At 36.3% G+C, this 17432-nt stretch overlaps 1 protein-coding gene across 1 annotated transcript in view; it reads right to left on the bottom strand.

Moving 5' to 3' along the window:
• Positions 1-485: 485 nt before the first annotated feature.
• Positions 486-17432, bottom strand: part of TRABD2B (TraB domain containing 2B) — a 227164-nt gene continuing 210217 nt past the window's right edge. The window contains exons 5-7 of the mRNA XM_070939564.1: positions 17175-17265; positions 9458-9706; positions 486-708 (exon numbers count right to left, since the gene is read on the bottom strand). Coding sequence (XP_070795665.1) covers positions 486-708; positions 9458-9706; positions 17175-17265 — 563 coding nt within the window. The remainder of the gene's footprint in view (positions 709-9457; positions 9707-17174; positions 17266-17432) is intronic.

The following is a 17432-nucleotide window of genomic DNA, read 5'->3' as shown; positions in this document are numbered from 1 at the left end:
TTGGCTTCAAACTACAACTGGTAATAGACAATAATAGGCAATTTAAACAATCCATAAAACCATGACCCTAAAACCTCCAAGTTGGAATATCCACAGCATTATGCTGTTTTATTGGTTGAATGATGGAGTTAATATTTTGCAAGGACCAAAATGCCAGTTCAATAAATACATTATTTTATCTTGTTCTTTTTATAGTTATATATATATTTATATGTATATATAAAACACATATATTTTACAGACCCCATAGCAGTATGGGAAATAAAGATCCTTCTACAAAAAGAAGATGTTAAGTTAATATACAAAATAAAGCTTTAGTGTTTTTTAAAAAACCATCTGGGCAAGAAAGTCTTATACCAGTTAGTAGTGCTAGCACTTCTTTGCTTGAAAGGCCCAGGTAAAGCAAGGAATTGAGAAGATATATCATCAGGTGAATGTTATCTGCTTTCCCTTTTTGGATATTGCACTTCAAAGACCTTCTTTTGTCAGGAAGGATTCAGTAGATCCAAAAGAACAGAAGCCATTGCTGTGAAGACAGAGACAATGAAAAGTGATGCTATGGTGCTTTCAAGGGCACAACTTTTGAGATGATGGTGGAATGCAAGGTCTGGGTGAGGCTGTTGATCCACCTGGTTTGAGAACCAAATAGATGGATTGACAGAGATGAGTCCATCCGTCATCCTGATATTGGAAGGCATGGTGGTTGTGCTACAAAAGAACACATGAAGAAAATATTATTCATTTAATTCTATTCATGTGAATTGGAAAAAGTAACTACTATTTCAGATATGCATTCCATTTTGATTAAAAAGTGGTGCAGAGTCAAATAAAATAAAGAGTACCAATAAAGGAGAATATTTGTAGCTCAGGGTTGAAATGAGGGGTCCTTGGTACTCTTTGAGCTTGCTTGTTTTCTTGAAGATGTTTCATTACCCTAATTAGGTAACATCATCAGTGCTAATGATGATGTTACCTAGTAGGGTAATGAAATGTCTGCAAGAAAACAAGCAAGCTCAAAGAGCACATCAAGGACACCTCAAAATAAAGAGTTTCATTAACCTTTTGAAGAAAAAAAAATGACCACACATAATTACCTTGTTCCTCATAGTTGTCCCATAAAAGGGGTAATATAAGAAATGACATTTTTTATGTTTAAGATAGAAATAAACAATACGTTCTACTGTGGTAATGGAAAAAAAAATCATCCTTTAGTTGAACTCAACTCCTGCTGACTGAGGCAGTTTTCTGGCAACAGTGGGTAGTTTTTGTGCTGCTTCTTCCAGCAGCTTTGTCTGCCTTCCTGATCTTATCTACAGATCTGGTTTTGTAGTGGTTCAAATCAAGTCCATCTATGTTCTAATCAGATGTTGCTTAGTTGTTTTTGAGACCAATGAAGCTCTGCTAGATTCTGCCTTCTGTTGGCATGAAATAATCTTCATTGGCACTTCATTTGCAATCATGGTTGTGTCAATTTTTTAATTCCACAAATAAAGTCTTTAACAATCTTTAATAGCAGTTGCTGTATCCTGGCAGTGTTTATTTGAATAATATTCCCTTCCCCTCACCAAATAAACTGTATGTTAAACTATAAGAGGGACACAGGAAAGAGTTGAAGAATGCATTTGGGAGAAAATTCAGAGTAAAAAGATAAATTAAGAAACAAAATAGAGCAAAAGGCTTAGAGTTTTCTCATTTGCAAATTCATCTGAAACTTATGTAGTTACGGTTAGGACATTGACTACTTGGCATTTCCAATGGAAAGTAGATTGGTTTTAAATTTTACCCAAGAAAACACCTAATTTTTTCTTAGCGCAGTTCGCAAGCTTTTCAAACTTCTGGTGATATCTAAAACTATCATATGGGGTCACTAACATTATTATTTTTGAGATAGATGAAAAAGACCCCACACCTTTCAGTAGACAATAGGTCATTCTTACTGCAACAACATTTTTTGCTGAGTGATCCCCTCCCCCGCTTAGCTAGATTATGAAAATACCATATATTTGAAAGATAGTCTCCACTGAGGAAAAACTAGTGCTTAGATTTACTGTTTCAGACAACTGCAGAGGGGTGAATGCCTTGAAAAATCTAATAACCTTTGAAGCATGTGCTTGGAATGATTATTCCATCTCCAATCTAATGAATTAAAGATGTGAGAGGGATTTTTTTTTTAATTTGGCAACAAGAATTTCATTCTTATTAAAAACAGTCTGTCAGGAAATGATAGATCATTCATTCTTTGTAATAAAAAGCAAAACTATTCTGAAGTTGCTACAATTGCTCAGGGTGATGGGGCTGAAAAATATTGTGGATTTTCATGAAGTGCCTGTGTGGTCCTCAGACAACATAGGATAACATAACTCTCCCTTTTGCCCTCTTTCCTACCTCCCAAAAATGCTTTGATTCTTTTTGTAACATTTTGGAAACATCTCTTCACAATACCATATACCATGTCTTATTACCAGTCTTCTGAAGAATCAACCCCGTTTTTCATCCAAGTCTCTGTTTTGAGAGTAGACTCTTTCTGTATATATGATTTAGTTTGCCAATTTTTCTCAGCTAGACAAGGCAGAAGGAATTCTGGATCGGCACAAAGTCTGGACAGTTAAGACTGTCATACAAAAAGTCTAAGTGCATTCCCTAACTGACTGACATCTCTGAGAGGCCCCAGACTGGGCAAGTCTCATCTCTAAGGAGAAACAAAAGCTATTTCAGTATGAAGTTATTTAAGGCTAGTTAATTAATATGAAGCTAAATGACTATATTTGGAAACCAAGTTGTAACAGGAGTTCTGTTCACTGATGTTTTATCTTTCTCTTATGTGGGCGTTAAGGAGTATTTGGCTGTCTTAGCTGTGCATATTCTATATTATTATCTTTTTGCAACAGCATAAAGCATGAGGTAAAAAGCAAATTTGATAGAAAGCCAATTCTGAAGAGCACATTCCCTTCTTGTCCATTGCTCAGAAGAGGTGTTTAAATGGGACAGACCTTGAAGAAACAGTGTATTCTTCTCCGCTTAGATTATTAGGAATTATTAGCATTCCAAATAACCTAAGATAGTTGACCTCAACCACAAATCTTATAACCACATTTGGTGCAGCTGAACTTTCCTATTCTTAGGGTTAACCCCACCCTTTACCATTTGAAAGAATAACAGAGAAGAATAGGAAATGAGTCCATGATTAGATAAGCAGGTAGTAAGACAAACAGAAAATGATGAGCCTTTATTCCTTGAAAAAAATGGCACTGAACATTTTGAACCTAAACCCACATATTTACTAGCTGTACAGAATAAATAATTTTATTAGATGTAACCTAATCAAAAATTTATAGAACTGAATCTTTGCTATATCACTGTTGAGGGTGCAAAAGACCTGCCTCCTTTGCCTGTGTTTTACTTCTTTACTGTGGTTACCTAACTTGCAAAATCAGAGTAGGTTTAGAAGACACAGCTATCAAAAGCTAAATAATTACTTATATTTCTTAAACCAGAACAAACAAAAGAAACCTGAGCTACATCTAGAAAGTGGCTCAATTAAAGTATAAACATAGCTTCAAACTAAGGGCGAACTCTCAAGTCTCCTAGTCAATGGTTGCAAATCTCTTCAATCTTGTTTGAGGTCCAGATTACTAAAATTACTGAATTAATTACAGTAATTAAAATTACTGAAACAAACACTATCTGCACCCTTAAAATTATATGAAGAACAATTACATAGCAGATAATTCAAGAAAGAATGAAAACCTTTCTAATAGCCATTATTATAGGTAACAATCTTCAATAAAATTGCCATGTTGATGTTATCTGCTAGGAAAATAGGATTCCTCCAGCTTTTCCCTACAAACACAACTACCATGTTTCCCTGAAAATAAGACCCTGACAACAACAAAATCACAGTAAAGAGATTTATATCTTGTTTTACATCTAGCAAATGAAACTTGACAATATAGGAAACATAAATGGAGTAATTTCTTTTTATAAATTTAATGATCCATCAGAATTTCTGGTAACAAATGGTCTTCTGCAGTCTGCTTGCCACCTACCATTTGTCATCATCACTGATAAACATGCACATCGATCTTATAGGGTAGGGATGTCAAACTCATGTTGTCACGGCAGCATCACGTGACGTATGGGGACTTTTTCCCCCTTCACTAAACCGGGTGTGGGCGTGGCCAGTGTGTGATGTGTGCCACAGGACGGGAGTTTGATAGTCCTATTATAGAGGGTATGTTACATTATGTTCTTTTGGGGAACATAGCATAGCATAGCATAGCATAGCATAGCATAGCATAGCATAGCATAGCATAGCATAGCATAGCATAGCATAGCATAGTATAGCATAGCATAACATAACCATCGAATAAAGATGTCATTTGCCAACATCTAAGAAAATTATATGTTCCTAAACATTCACACAACTTAGGGCATTTTGCAGGCCAACACAATCAACAGCTCATAGAAGAGAAGGAAAAGATGTATTTGTATAGGTTTGCTCAATTTATTTAGTCTGCAACAAAGAATAATGAAAATGCACTATGTTGACCTATTTCAGGAAAAGAAATCTTGTTTCACTGTAAAAATTAACAACTTAATTACAGCAAAATTTTCACCAATTAGTTCCACCACCAACAACAACAAAAATGTTATTCAAAATGTGAAAGGCAGAAAATCTGTAGAAGAGAGAAACCTGTATTTTACTAGCAACTAGATTTCAAACCATATGAAACTAAAGGGCAGCTGACTCCTGTCACCTGCCATGTGTGCATTCAATCCCTTGTATTTCAAAACTACAGCAAGAAACGCATTACTGCAGTGGGTTGGGCAAGCAACTTGGGAGGGATCAGAAAAATTTATCAAGATTACACAGGCCAAATGGCAGTGTCATCAAAGCTCAGCTTAAGTTTTGTTCTTTATTTTGTCTGCCAAAGCCCACAGCAGGCAGTTGTGGCCTTGAAAATTTTGAAAATTCCTAAGTTGTATAGATCAAAATTTAGTTTTTAAAATGCTGATTTATTGCCCATTTATAACTGAAATAATATCATTAATTTTATTCATTGGAAGAGTTTTTCACACACATTCGTTTAGAAAAAGCTCCAATAGTAGGAAAGATGAAAGGAAAGAGAAGAGGACAACTAATAGGAAGGTGGATGGGCTCAGTTATAGGACTGTATGACTGCAACCTTGTTGCTTGTATCCTTACGATTTATATTGATTGTTTCCTAATATGATTTGATTGCTTATTTGTACCCTATGACTCTCATTAAGTGTTTTAACTTATGATTCTTGACGAATGTATCTTTTCTTTTATGTACACTGAGAGCATATGCACCGACAAATTCCTTGTGTGTCCAATCACACTTGGCCAATAAAGAATTCTGTTCTGTTCTGTTCTGTTCTATTCTATTCTATTCTATTCTATTCTATTCTATTCTATTCTATTCTATTCTATTCTATTCTATTCTATTCTATTCTATTCTATTCTATTCTATTCTATTATCACTGAAGGACCAAGTTAGGGACAGATTGTTGTGGAGAACATTTATTTGTGTGGTTACTAAGATCTGATGGCACACAATCACTCACTCACTCACTCAATCAATCAATCAATCAATCAATCAATCAATTTGGCACCATGCAACTTATTTCACATTAGTTGCAAATCCAGTTGCCATGCTTGCAAGAGACTTGATAGCCCCAAAGGATGAAGCATTGTAGTGAAATATATGAAGCTGTTCTCCATGTCTTGAAAGAGTAGAGGCCCCATTCTTTTAATCATCTTTTCTCCTTGTTGGTAGAGACAAGATGCAACCTTCTGAAGCGCCATGCTTTAAACCCTGTAAAAATCCTACTACTGAAATTTAAACATATGTTGTAACTCATTGTATCTATTTCACATAATTATGAGTTCTGTGTTGCTTTTCTTTTCCCCATAGTATACTGATTTCCTTTCTGGAAAATGTGAACCAGTTTTAAATTAATTATGTTTGAACTATAAGGCTACTAATATGTAAACAGACCAGAGTCCTCCTCCCACAATTATTCATGATTTTGGGAACTTGTAAAAAAGATTTTCTAAGAGGGATAAAACACTTTTTGAATTCAAAGTCATAAATAAATTATTGGGATAGTAAAAGAAAGGAATGAAGTTATCTAAGTATGGCTGGGAAGGTCAGACTTTTAGTATACAATACTAATGGAGAAAGGATGGAATTTCATGAAGGTCACTTTAGGACAACTGACTGTTTCCTCATTTTTCCAATTCCTAAACTTTCATAGGAATCTTTACTAACTGAATAGAGGCAATATTTTAACACAAGAAGTATAGGGTAATTCAGAATTGGAACAAAAACTAAAATCAGACTGAGCAAATTGCTTATTTGGGAGATAAATAAAGGGGGAAAAAATCTACTGGCATGATTTTTTTTTTTTACTGAGATTTTTACGGAGACCTCACAATTCAAACAGTGGCTTCTTCTCTTAAAAGTTTTGTTTAGAAGATTTAATTAATATATTTGGCATGCCTTTACTATTAACGTAAGGCAAAAAAAAATCTCAAGGAAAAGCCATCCATGGAAAGAGAGATTTAGACATTGTCAATTTATGCTCTTCCATTATTTTACCTGCATGTTTTATCTTCATTTATCATATCTATCAGGAAACTAAGGGCTCCCAAGAGCAGCTGCTGTATCACTCGCACAGGTACAGCCTCATGAGCCTGGGCAGGATAGTGCTGATACAACTGAAATGTAGATATGATCATTTTCCAGTAGTTGATTGATCTGCATGGTGTTTAGCCAGATTACAATGAACACATATATGTACATGTAATTTACAGAGTGCTCACAAGATTACATAATCAAACTTGACTATGTTGAGGGTGTTTTTCCTAATTCCTCTTTTGCTCACATCATTGTGTTTTTTTAAAACATCCCTGAATAAAGCAACGGTAAGTGGTGGCTCAGTGGTTAAGATGCTGAGCTTGTCGATTGAAAGGTCAGCAGTTCAGCAGTTTGAATCCCTAGTGCCGCGTAATGGGGTGAGCTCCCGTTACTTGTCCCAGCTTCTGCCAACCTAGCAGTTTGAAAGCACGTAAAAAATGCAAGTAGAAAAATAGGGACCATCTTTGGTGGGAAGGCAACAGTGTTCTGTGTGCCTTTGGTGTTTAGTCATGCCAGCCACATGACCACGGAGACATCTTCGGACAGCGCTGGCTCTTCAGGTTTGAAACAGAGATGAGCACCGCCTCCTAGAATCAGGAACAACTAGCACATATTGCGAGGGGAACCTTTACCTTTACCTTTAAATAATTTCCACAGTGTTGACAACGCAACTAAATGGATGTGACCACGAAGTCACCAAGAGTCAACCTTGACCTGAAGAAGACCGTCTAGTTATGATGCAATAACTAGAATGGTAAGGTAATCATTTATTTTATAAAGGCTCATCCAGTCTTTCATAACATTGCTACTCTTCTCTCTCATGAGAAGTGTTGCACTCACATTGGAATATGAGCCATATCTTCTCTACGGCTTTTAAATAACGGAGAAATGGTTCTATCCATTCATGTGGATTCCATTACATATGATCTGGGACTCCTTGAGAAATTTTGAAACAGGGCTCTACATCAGTAGTACAACTTCTAACTGATTTCTGGTAAGAAAACCAAATTCTATTCCTTTGGGAAGGCATAATCTATTTTAAAGGCCAAAAAAAAAAAGCCCCTTTGCCAAAGTTACAGGCATCTCAAGTGATGCACCATCTTTTTTCATGATGTCGCTATGTCACCGTGGACTCTGGATTCCCCAAATATAAGGAAAACATTTGTAAACCTTTGACAGAATAAAAATGTCCATGCCCTTCTCCGAAGCCCTTGATCTAAAGCAAGCTAAGACAAGCACACCCCATTTGCAACTGGAGCTGCACCTTTCCCACCTTGTACTTCTTTCAGGTTACAGTGTATCTTGCACAATTATACTATGAGAACTGAGAAATGTATGGAGCATATATATTGAGCCGAAATGTTCAAGAGATGAGTAAGTTTCAATATGACATCCAAAACTTCTGGCATGTCACCGGGCAATCATATCCAAAAATAATCTGAAGACCTTTCTTTGTGCCCAATCCTGTGCAGTCATTCATTCTGTAGAGGTGAGGGCTCAAAGGGTATTTAGGGAAAGGAAGCATATGCAAATTTCAGCATCTCTCTGCTCCCAACAGCTCTAAGGTTCTTTTCTTATTGAGCATGAAGAACTGAAGGGCTGATAAATAAGCATGATTAGATGAAATAGTGAATCAACTTTGGTATGATTGAAAATGCTGATGAGGCAGAGCTCCTGAAAACAGGGAAGTTTGCAAGTATAGAAGACTAGTCTTAATTAGGTTTTGTCGTTTCCCCACCGATGTCATAATGTTTTGAATTAAAACTTAATTTAATGAACCTGATGCAGAACTAGGGCAGTTTATTTTAAATAAATTAACACATGCACATATATACACCTCCCCATTCCTCTTTGATAGAAACCCCACACTCCGTGGCTCTTTGGGGAAGTGAGAGTACACAAAAGCAGCACACTTCATGAGTTCACAAGAGCAAAATTCACCTTACAGGATCAACTTAGTATAATTAAATATTCATCATGACAGACAGTTCTGCTTTGTATCACTGCACTGTCTAAAAAGGAAGGGCAAAATGTCTGAAATTCTAGCACAATTGATAAGAGCTACTATTTCTGACTACAATTAGTGCAGTTTATTGCAGATGCTTTTAATCACTCCTTGTACATGTATTACATCTCTCTCTCTCCTCCCTCCCTCCCTTTCTTTCCCTCTCTCTCCTCCTTTCTCTCTTCCTCTCTCTCTCTCTCCCACTTCATTTCCCTTGCCCCCCTTCTCTCCCTCCCTCTGTGTCTGTGCAAATGTTTAGGCTAAAAGACCTGCCAAAGCACTTTGATTGTTAGCATTGATGTTTTCCTTTGGTATTGAGTATCTATTGTTCACATACTACAAAAATGTCATTTTTTGCATTCTTATCCTTTCAAGTGGAGAGCATACATGCTGGCAAGGAAAGAAAACTTTGCTCCTCAGACTTAAGAAACAGAAGTACAAAAATAAAGCCTTCAGCTTTATAGGAAACTAGGGACAGACATCAATTATTATTTACCCTCACAGGTAAATAATACTTATAAACAGATTTATAATTGAGAGTTCTTATGCTCTGTTTATTGTCTTCTTTTCCTGATTTTACACTTACAGCAATGAAGATTATAAGAAGCGGTTGAGAATGAACTGAATCTAAAAACAATTTATATTTGTAGAGTTTCTTTCAGATTTTATATCCCTGTCATGAATTAAGGAGATTAATTTACAAGTTTTCCATGTGGACCTAAGGACTCTTGTCCTTTCAAAGCAGCACAGATGACAGGGTTACTGGAAATAAGCACAGGATACTTACCCTTCTTCTATCCGAACCCAGAGATCATTGAATTTCCTTTGGCGGTGGATTTTATATTGTTTCTTGTGCCAGTTTTTCTGCCGTCCAAATTCTTCTAGCTGGCTGATGCTGTCTGGTAGCAGAAGGTGTGGAGGAAGGCTATCTTCTTCATTGGCATGAGGAGATGCTGAAGATGAAGACAACTGTATACGCTCAATGACAACGGAGGCAGCTGTTGCAGAGGAAGGGTGATATCGGCTTGCCTTGGGGCTGCAAAATAAATAGATTTATCAAGAGATGATGTGTGAAATGGGATAGAGAAATTCAGATATTAAACACAACCCCTGTTCTTCTGAGGTCTCTTAGCTTTATTGCATCAAAGATATGTATACCACATAGCTTTATTGTATCAAAGACACTTATACCATGCATTTTCCTCCTTACTGTACCTATAATCAACATAGATACATATTAATTCAAAGTTTAAAAGACCACAGAAGAGGCAGTGCATTCATCCAAGGAAATGTGGACAGATAATGGTGCTTGAAATGTTCACGTACAGTGGAAATGATAAAGGCAAATAGTCACACTTGAAAACTTTACTGTCAATTGGTATTCTACATGTACCCCAAAGGAGTAAAGCTTTCATTAATCAAGACTCCCATCCTAGCACAATGTAAGTATGTACGTTGTATTAATAAGTATTTTAATATTCTAAGTTGCTTTATGAGATTAAAAAACATACTTAAGCATACAGGTTGTCCTTGACTTACAACCATTCATTTAGTGACCGCCTTACAAAGGCACTCAAAAAAGTGACAATTGTTTCACTTACAACTATGACATGAGATCAAAATTTGGGCAGTTGGCAACCACCCTGTATGTATGACAGCTGCAGTGTCCTGGGTTCATGTGACCATTATTTGTGACTTTTCCAGCCATCTTCTGAGAAACAAAGTCAATAGGAGATTGTCAGATTTGCTTAACGACCACAGGAGTCACTTAACTGAAGAATTAAGAATCAGTTAAGAATTATTAAAACAACTTGTAAAATTGGACATGACTCATTTAATAACCACCATTTAGCAACCAGAATTCTGGACTCAACTGACCAGAACTAATTTAATACATTAGAGAGGGCCCAGAGGTATTTTACAAGAAGAGTACTCAACTCCTCTGCTCGCAATAAAATTCCTTATACCACCAGGCTTGAAATTTTAGGCCTGGATAACCTTGAACTATGCCGTCGACATTCCGATCTAAGCTTAGTACACAAGATTATCTACCATAACGTCTTACCTGTTAATGACTACTTTAACGTCAAGTGCAATAACACAAGGGCTATCTATAGATACAAACTAAATGTAATCCGCTCTAATCTTGATTGCAGAAAATATGACTTCAGCAATAGAGTAGTAAATGTCTGGAACACTCTACCTGATCCTGTTGTTAGTTTCTCTAACCCCCATATCTTTTACCTTAAACTGTCTACCGTGGACCTTACACATTTCTTAAGAGGTCCCTAAGGGGCGTGCATAAGCGCACTAGTGTGCCTACCGTCCCTGTCCTACTGTCCCCATTTGTATGTACTCATTTTATGTGTTTATGGCTATGTTTTGCTTATATATGTCCATTTGTTTGTGCCATTTTTTCATGTGCCCATGTCTATGTCTATACTGATACTTGTTTCCTTGTACTTGTTGATAAATAATAAATAAATAAATAAATATAAACTTGATGACTACTAGGAATGAGTTCTTTCCCCACTTACATTCAAATATCCACAGTGTGTGTGTGTGTGTGTGTGTGTGTGTGTGTCTGTCTGTGTGTGTGTGTGTGTACATATATATATATATATATATATATATATATATATATATATATATATATATATATGCCATTCGCTACATAAAAATAAATCCACAGTATAAGTATTGTATTTATACAATAAATAATGAACTCAAGATACTATTTAGAAACCATTATCTTCCATAGATCCTAGGCCACTTGCAGCATTCCCTGATAGGGATATATTTTTTATTTTAATAGCAAGATTTTGTTCTCTTTTTTAAAAAAGAGAGTGCAGTTTATATGGATTAAACTCAGGAATTCTTTTTATTGCCATAAACTCACACTCCCAAAAGTGTTATTTTGAGACTATGCGTATACATAGGAATTTCTTTTCAACATAATTTGACACAAATTGGGAATTGCATGGGCTTCTTTAGTACTTATTCACTTCTGCTTCAGTGTTTCCTTTCAGTGGATATGTTTTGTCTTGTCTTTGAAAATACTCATTTACTGACAAGAGATCTTGGATGGCAGTTTTATAAATATATCCTGCGCTGCATTACCTTATTAGAGATGATTCTGCACCAAGCAGAACAATTAAATGAGAAATGGACAGCAAATATAAAGCAGCCACTTAAACCATAGTCTATTAGAGTCAACCTGTAAGTTTAACATTTAATTATCCTGCACTTTTGTCCTTTGATCCTTGCACTATTCAGGAAAAAGTAAAAATTAATTGCATTGGATATAGTAATGAAATGGCTAGCAGCTTCTACACAAGATACATTCTTGAACTTGAATAGAACTGCCCCTTTTCATCAGATGTTTTTATAGATTTGAATGGATGGAAACATATATATATATATATATATATATATATATATATATATATATATATATATATATATATATATATATATCTGCACAGTATAAGTATTGTATTTATACAATAAATAATGGCGCAGTGGACTAAACTACTGTTAAAGTAGTATTTAGCTGCCAGCTGCCTGCAATTACTGCAAGTTCAATTCTCACCAGGCTCAAGGTTGACTCAGCCTTCCATCCTTCCAAGGTAGGTAAAATGAGGACCCGGTTTGTGGGGGCAATAAGCTGACTTTGTATAAAAAAGAACACCGCTTGGCTACTAAGCAGGTATATACAAAAGTATGAAGGCTATTGCTTAAAAGCATTGTAAGCCGCCCTGAGTCTCCGGAGAAGGGCGGCATATAAATCAAACTAATAAATAAATAAATAAATAAATAAATAATACATATATACATTTAGATAAAGGACTTTGAAGAAGCAGGATTGATGCTTTTGAACTTTGATGTTGGAGAATACCATGATAGACAAGAAAACAAACAAATCAATCACTGAACAACTCAACCCAGAGTTCTAATTATGCCAAGACCTAGCTCTCTAGTGAAGACTGTAACATTAACAAAGGTAGAAGGAAAGAGAAGAGGAAGACCAGCAGCAAAGTGGATGGGCTCAGTTACAGTTGTGATAGATGTATTGTTGGAAGAACTGAAGGTCTACTGGAAACATATACGACACTCCTAGAAAAAAAATCTGCAACTAAGAGTTGACACTATCATGTCTGTCTATCTGTCTGTCTGTCTCCCATCCATCTGTCTGTCTGTCTGTCTGTCTGTCTGTCTGTCTGTCTGTCTATCTAATCTCTGAATATTGTGAGACTCTGCCTTCGATCATTTTTGCATGTTCAGTAAGATCTGAGAAAGATGGCATGCTCTGAATCCTGTCACTTAGGCAATGTCATGAGATGTACTTTCTATATCATTACTCTATCCTTTTGAACAGCATTGTCCCTGAGATCTGGCTGGCCCCAACCTGGCCTGCATTTTAGAAGACATTAAAAACCTGTTTTTCCTCCCCGTTTCCACCACCCCCAGGCATCAAATCTGGGTATGGTAGGATCCACTGGATGTGTTTGTCTTGGCACTTTGTGTGCATATGTTCCAGTTTTGGTTTATGTTTTTATGTTTTTCTATTATGCGGTTGGTATGAAATTCACTACTGTTAGTTGGTGATGGAGGCCACCTTGAGCCATATACTGACTGGGTAGCTATAAAAATGTATATAAATGATCCACAAATTGAAGCTGTGCTGTCAGCAGTAAATTATACTTTTTCAGTCTGACAAAGTTTAAATGCTTTGGTCGTAAAATAGCCTGGCTACTTTGCAACTAGTTACTTTGGAACTTTTCAACATTCAGCTTTGTCACTGAAAGAAAAAGCTATACTAGTAGCAGGCATGGCTTTACAAATTTTCCCTAATTTACCTGACATTTTGAGTCATACCTGTATTATTTTCATCCAATCCAGACCACTGACTGTGGTCTTGTTTGACTAGAACCAGCCAAACTAAATATACTACTCTCAGTTCTATTGTACTCCTTCTGAACTCACTGTTGGATCCAAAATAATATTGGTCAAATTATCAGAAGGACTGCATTTTGCCCTTGTTTTAAAAGGCATAACTATTGGTCTACATTAAAAACCACACAGAACTTCTTTGTCCAAAACCTATTACTTGAGACCATGTTTCCCAAGTATTTTAAGCTGTTTTCACCCACATTCTCCACCCAGGGCCCAAACTATCAGTGCTATTGGGTATCAACTGATTTTATTACAATAATATGTCACATTGGGTCAAACATCTGCTCTGAGTCTGAAAACAATCTCTGTAGGCAGTGGTTTACCATTCTCAGCACTGCTCCATTCAGATATAACAATAAACCTAGAGTTTTTAGCCATGGAATGTTGGCTAAACCACGTTGGCCAGATTGGTGGCTAATGTTTAAATTAAAAATCTCATTTAACAGAAATATGGCATAATACCACAGGTGAATCCAGCCAATAGTCCAGGTAAAATTAGGATTAGTGATTTCAGTAGCTTTCATGAGTAGTTAAAATGATTTCAACACATTCTGAATCATTGCGATTCAGTTTAAACAGATTAGCTTTGGAAACCATTTAATTAAACATGTGAAGGTTCCTAGACTGACGGGCTTATTATACTGAGGTGGTGGTGGGGGAATGAGTGCAGGGTAGATAGGAGTGACTACGAATAAGCTGCAGACTTCTGTAGATAAGATGGCATTCTCTATAGGCGCATGATGCCACTTGAAACCTTTGTAACCACTTGGGATAATACAAAGTGTACCATCACTTTATTTCAGAGAAACATCAATGAAGACTGAAGAGTTCCATCTACAAGGCACAAGTGCAACGTGAAAGAAAACAGTGTAAACCAATTCCAATCTACTTTACTGAAATCTTTCTGAGGGACTAACATTCCCTGAGAACATACTATAACAGTTACAGTAGCTGGACTCCTGAAGCACATATAGACATAGAAGTTAGAACTGCTTTTAAAAATGGCCTAGAAAGTTTAACTGGTTTAAATGTTAGCTGGGACTGGAAGGTTACAGTCCCAGTCCTTGACTTATGATCATAATTAAGCCCAAAATTTCTGTTGCTAGGCACGACGGTTGTTAAGTGAGTATTGCCTCATTTTACAACCTTTTGTTGTGGCCCGTCAGTGGCTTGTAGCTGATTCTGACAATGAGGAGGTTGGTGTGGTGCTGCGCCAGCAGCCTGTGCAGCTGGCATTCAAGTCAGATAATGAGGAGGCTGGAGAAGATGTGGTGCCAGAGGCAGGGATTCAGCCAGGGCCTTCAGAACCTCCAGAAGCTCCTCAAAGTGAAGAGAACGAAGAGGTGGAGCCTCTTCTCGATGCACGGGCACGCAGAGCTGCCAAAAGGCAGGAGTGGCTCCTCAGGAGGAGGTCTCCTCGAGAGTAAGGCTTGGGGCTAATTGGCCACTCCCTTAGCCTATTTAAGGAGGAACGCCGACTGAAGCAATTTGCAGGGAAAAACTTTAGTTCACTCTCCTTCACGTCTGGATTCTCTGTAAATTGCTTCTGGGCTTTCTGCCAACCATAGTAAGATTGTGATTACTTTATCTTTGTTTTTTTGTAGGCTGTTAAGAAAGTTTATTAACAGCCTTTGTTTGAAAAAGACTGAGTTATTTTAGTAAATTGAGTTTGGTACAGACTTTGTGTGTGCTGCGTTCTTTGGGATCCATAGCTGGGGCACAACACCTTTCTTGCCAGAGTTCTTAAGTGAATCACTGCAGCTGTTAAGTTAGTACCATGGTTGTTAAGTGAATCTGGCTTCTCCATTGACTTTGCTTGTGAGAAGGTAGAAAAAGATGATCACATGAGCCTGGGATACTGCAACTGTCGTAAATACGAACCAGTTGCCCAGCATCTGAATTTTGATCAAGTGACTATGGGGATGCTGCAATGGTTGTAAGTGTGAAAAACAGTTGTAAGTTGTTTTTTCAGTGTCGTCGTAATTTTGAACGGTCCCTAAGTGAATGGCGGTAAATCGAGGATTACCTGAGTATAAACATATGCCATTGCTTCAATATAATCAGTGATTCCCAGTCCTTTATTGTATCGAAGTTAAAATAAGTGGCTTTGGTCTTTAGGCCTTTCTTTGCTTGTTGTTCCTCGCTAGTCTTGAAAATCTGTGAGCATCCTTGGATGCTCTCTCCAGATGAAGTGCTGGCATGTAACCAAGTGTTGACTATCATTTTAAAGATGTTCCCTCAACTCTAATTTTAAAATCAGATAAGCACCTTTTTATTTCCACCACTCTAGTTTGTTTTAACAATTAAAATTCTTCTGTAATCTCTTAGATCTGTTCAGCCTACTTTTTAATTTTCTGTTGTTTAGATGCTATGCCATTTCATATTTCTTTATTTTACTATTCCTATTGTATTTTAAAATATATTTTATTTCAGTGTTATAATTGATCAACTGTTTTTTATTTATTAATGGAGAGCTGATTAATGTTATGAAGAAAATAATATAGCAAATCATAAATGGTAATAAAATGAGTATATTATTTTATAGCATAAAGTATTGTGCTACTCAGGTGTGCTGAGGTTTAGACTGAATTGTCACTTGGATTGGGTTATTTTCGCTTCTACATTCAACCATATATATTTAGATTTCAATACAATCTTTACTCAAAAGAACCTGGCACCGAGAAAACTAATCTTGAGATAAATGTGTAAGTTGACTTTGTGCATATATTTTTTTTCTCTATCAATTGCTACCCCTGCAGTCAGAGAGGACAGGAATATGGAAATCAAAACTGAATATGGAAATTAAAGAATCTCTCTCTTTTGATATCTTTGCTACAGTCTCTACGAAGTTGAACACGGAATGTAAGATATCCTATAATTTTTAGTTTGGCTATTGTACATGCTAGGCATTGTCCTTGTATTTTAATGTAGCGTTACTCCCATAGATTTATTTCTATATTGGGGAAAACAAAACAAAACAAATCATTGTTTATAGCACTGATTCATTTGAGAAGATGTTATTGTCAGTTCACTCTTCCATATTTTATCAATTATTTTCCAAGTGCAATTTACAGTATTTAAACTAGGCCTTTTTATCCGTGTGCTCTTCTTTATGCAGCTGTTTAAATATTAAGTCCTTAGGATAAGGACTTTTTCAAAATGCCCATACATCAAGCATGTGAAAGAAAATTTTCTGTGAGAGCCCCAAACAATGAAATATAGTCTCTGGAATTTGCATTTGATCTGACAATCTTTTCATTCAGGCATTTTCAACCTTTTGAAGGTATTGAGGGAGAGACATAAATTGCATAAATCGACTTGTTTAGAGAAGAAGACAAGAACAAAACCATCAACAAATAATTTCTTCATATAGAAAGCTATATATTTACGGTCAATGGCTTATCAAAGACAACAATTTTTCTGCTCATGCTAGTTCTGGACAATTAAAGTTGCTTACTGACATGAAAAGGAGAAATCAGATCATATACCTTTATGACATTGTTAGATCAGCATATGAAAAAGGATCAATGAAGGGAAATCAAGCTTACTTTTCCACTGGTTGTCCTGCAGGTATGTGCTCCACTTCAAATCCTGCTTGTCTCAGCACATCAATAACAGTGTTGTTGCCCAGGAAATGACCTAATCGATGAACAATAATAACAGAAAACCATTTGAAAAGCCAATGAAGCACATCTTCAATTATGCTCTAACTCTGATCAGTCATTCTTTTCTAAAATAAAGATTTCGTTTAATGTTGGATTTATAGACAAAGCTATCCAAAAGGATTTGAGTAGATCATAAAGCAA

This window comes from Pituophis catenifer, unplaced genomic scaffold (genome assembly GCF_029215685.1).
Source record: "Pituophis catenifer annectens isolate HBS135680 unplaced genomic scaffold, rPitCat1.0.hap2 SCAF_3, whole genome shotgun sequence".
Lineage (NCBI taxonomy): Eukaryota > Metazoa > Chordata > Lepidosauria > Squamata > Colubridae > Pituophis > Pituophis catenifer.
Note: the sequence above shows the minus strand (reverse complement) of the source record. Positions and strands in the feature narration are given on the sequence as shown.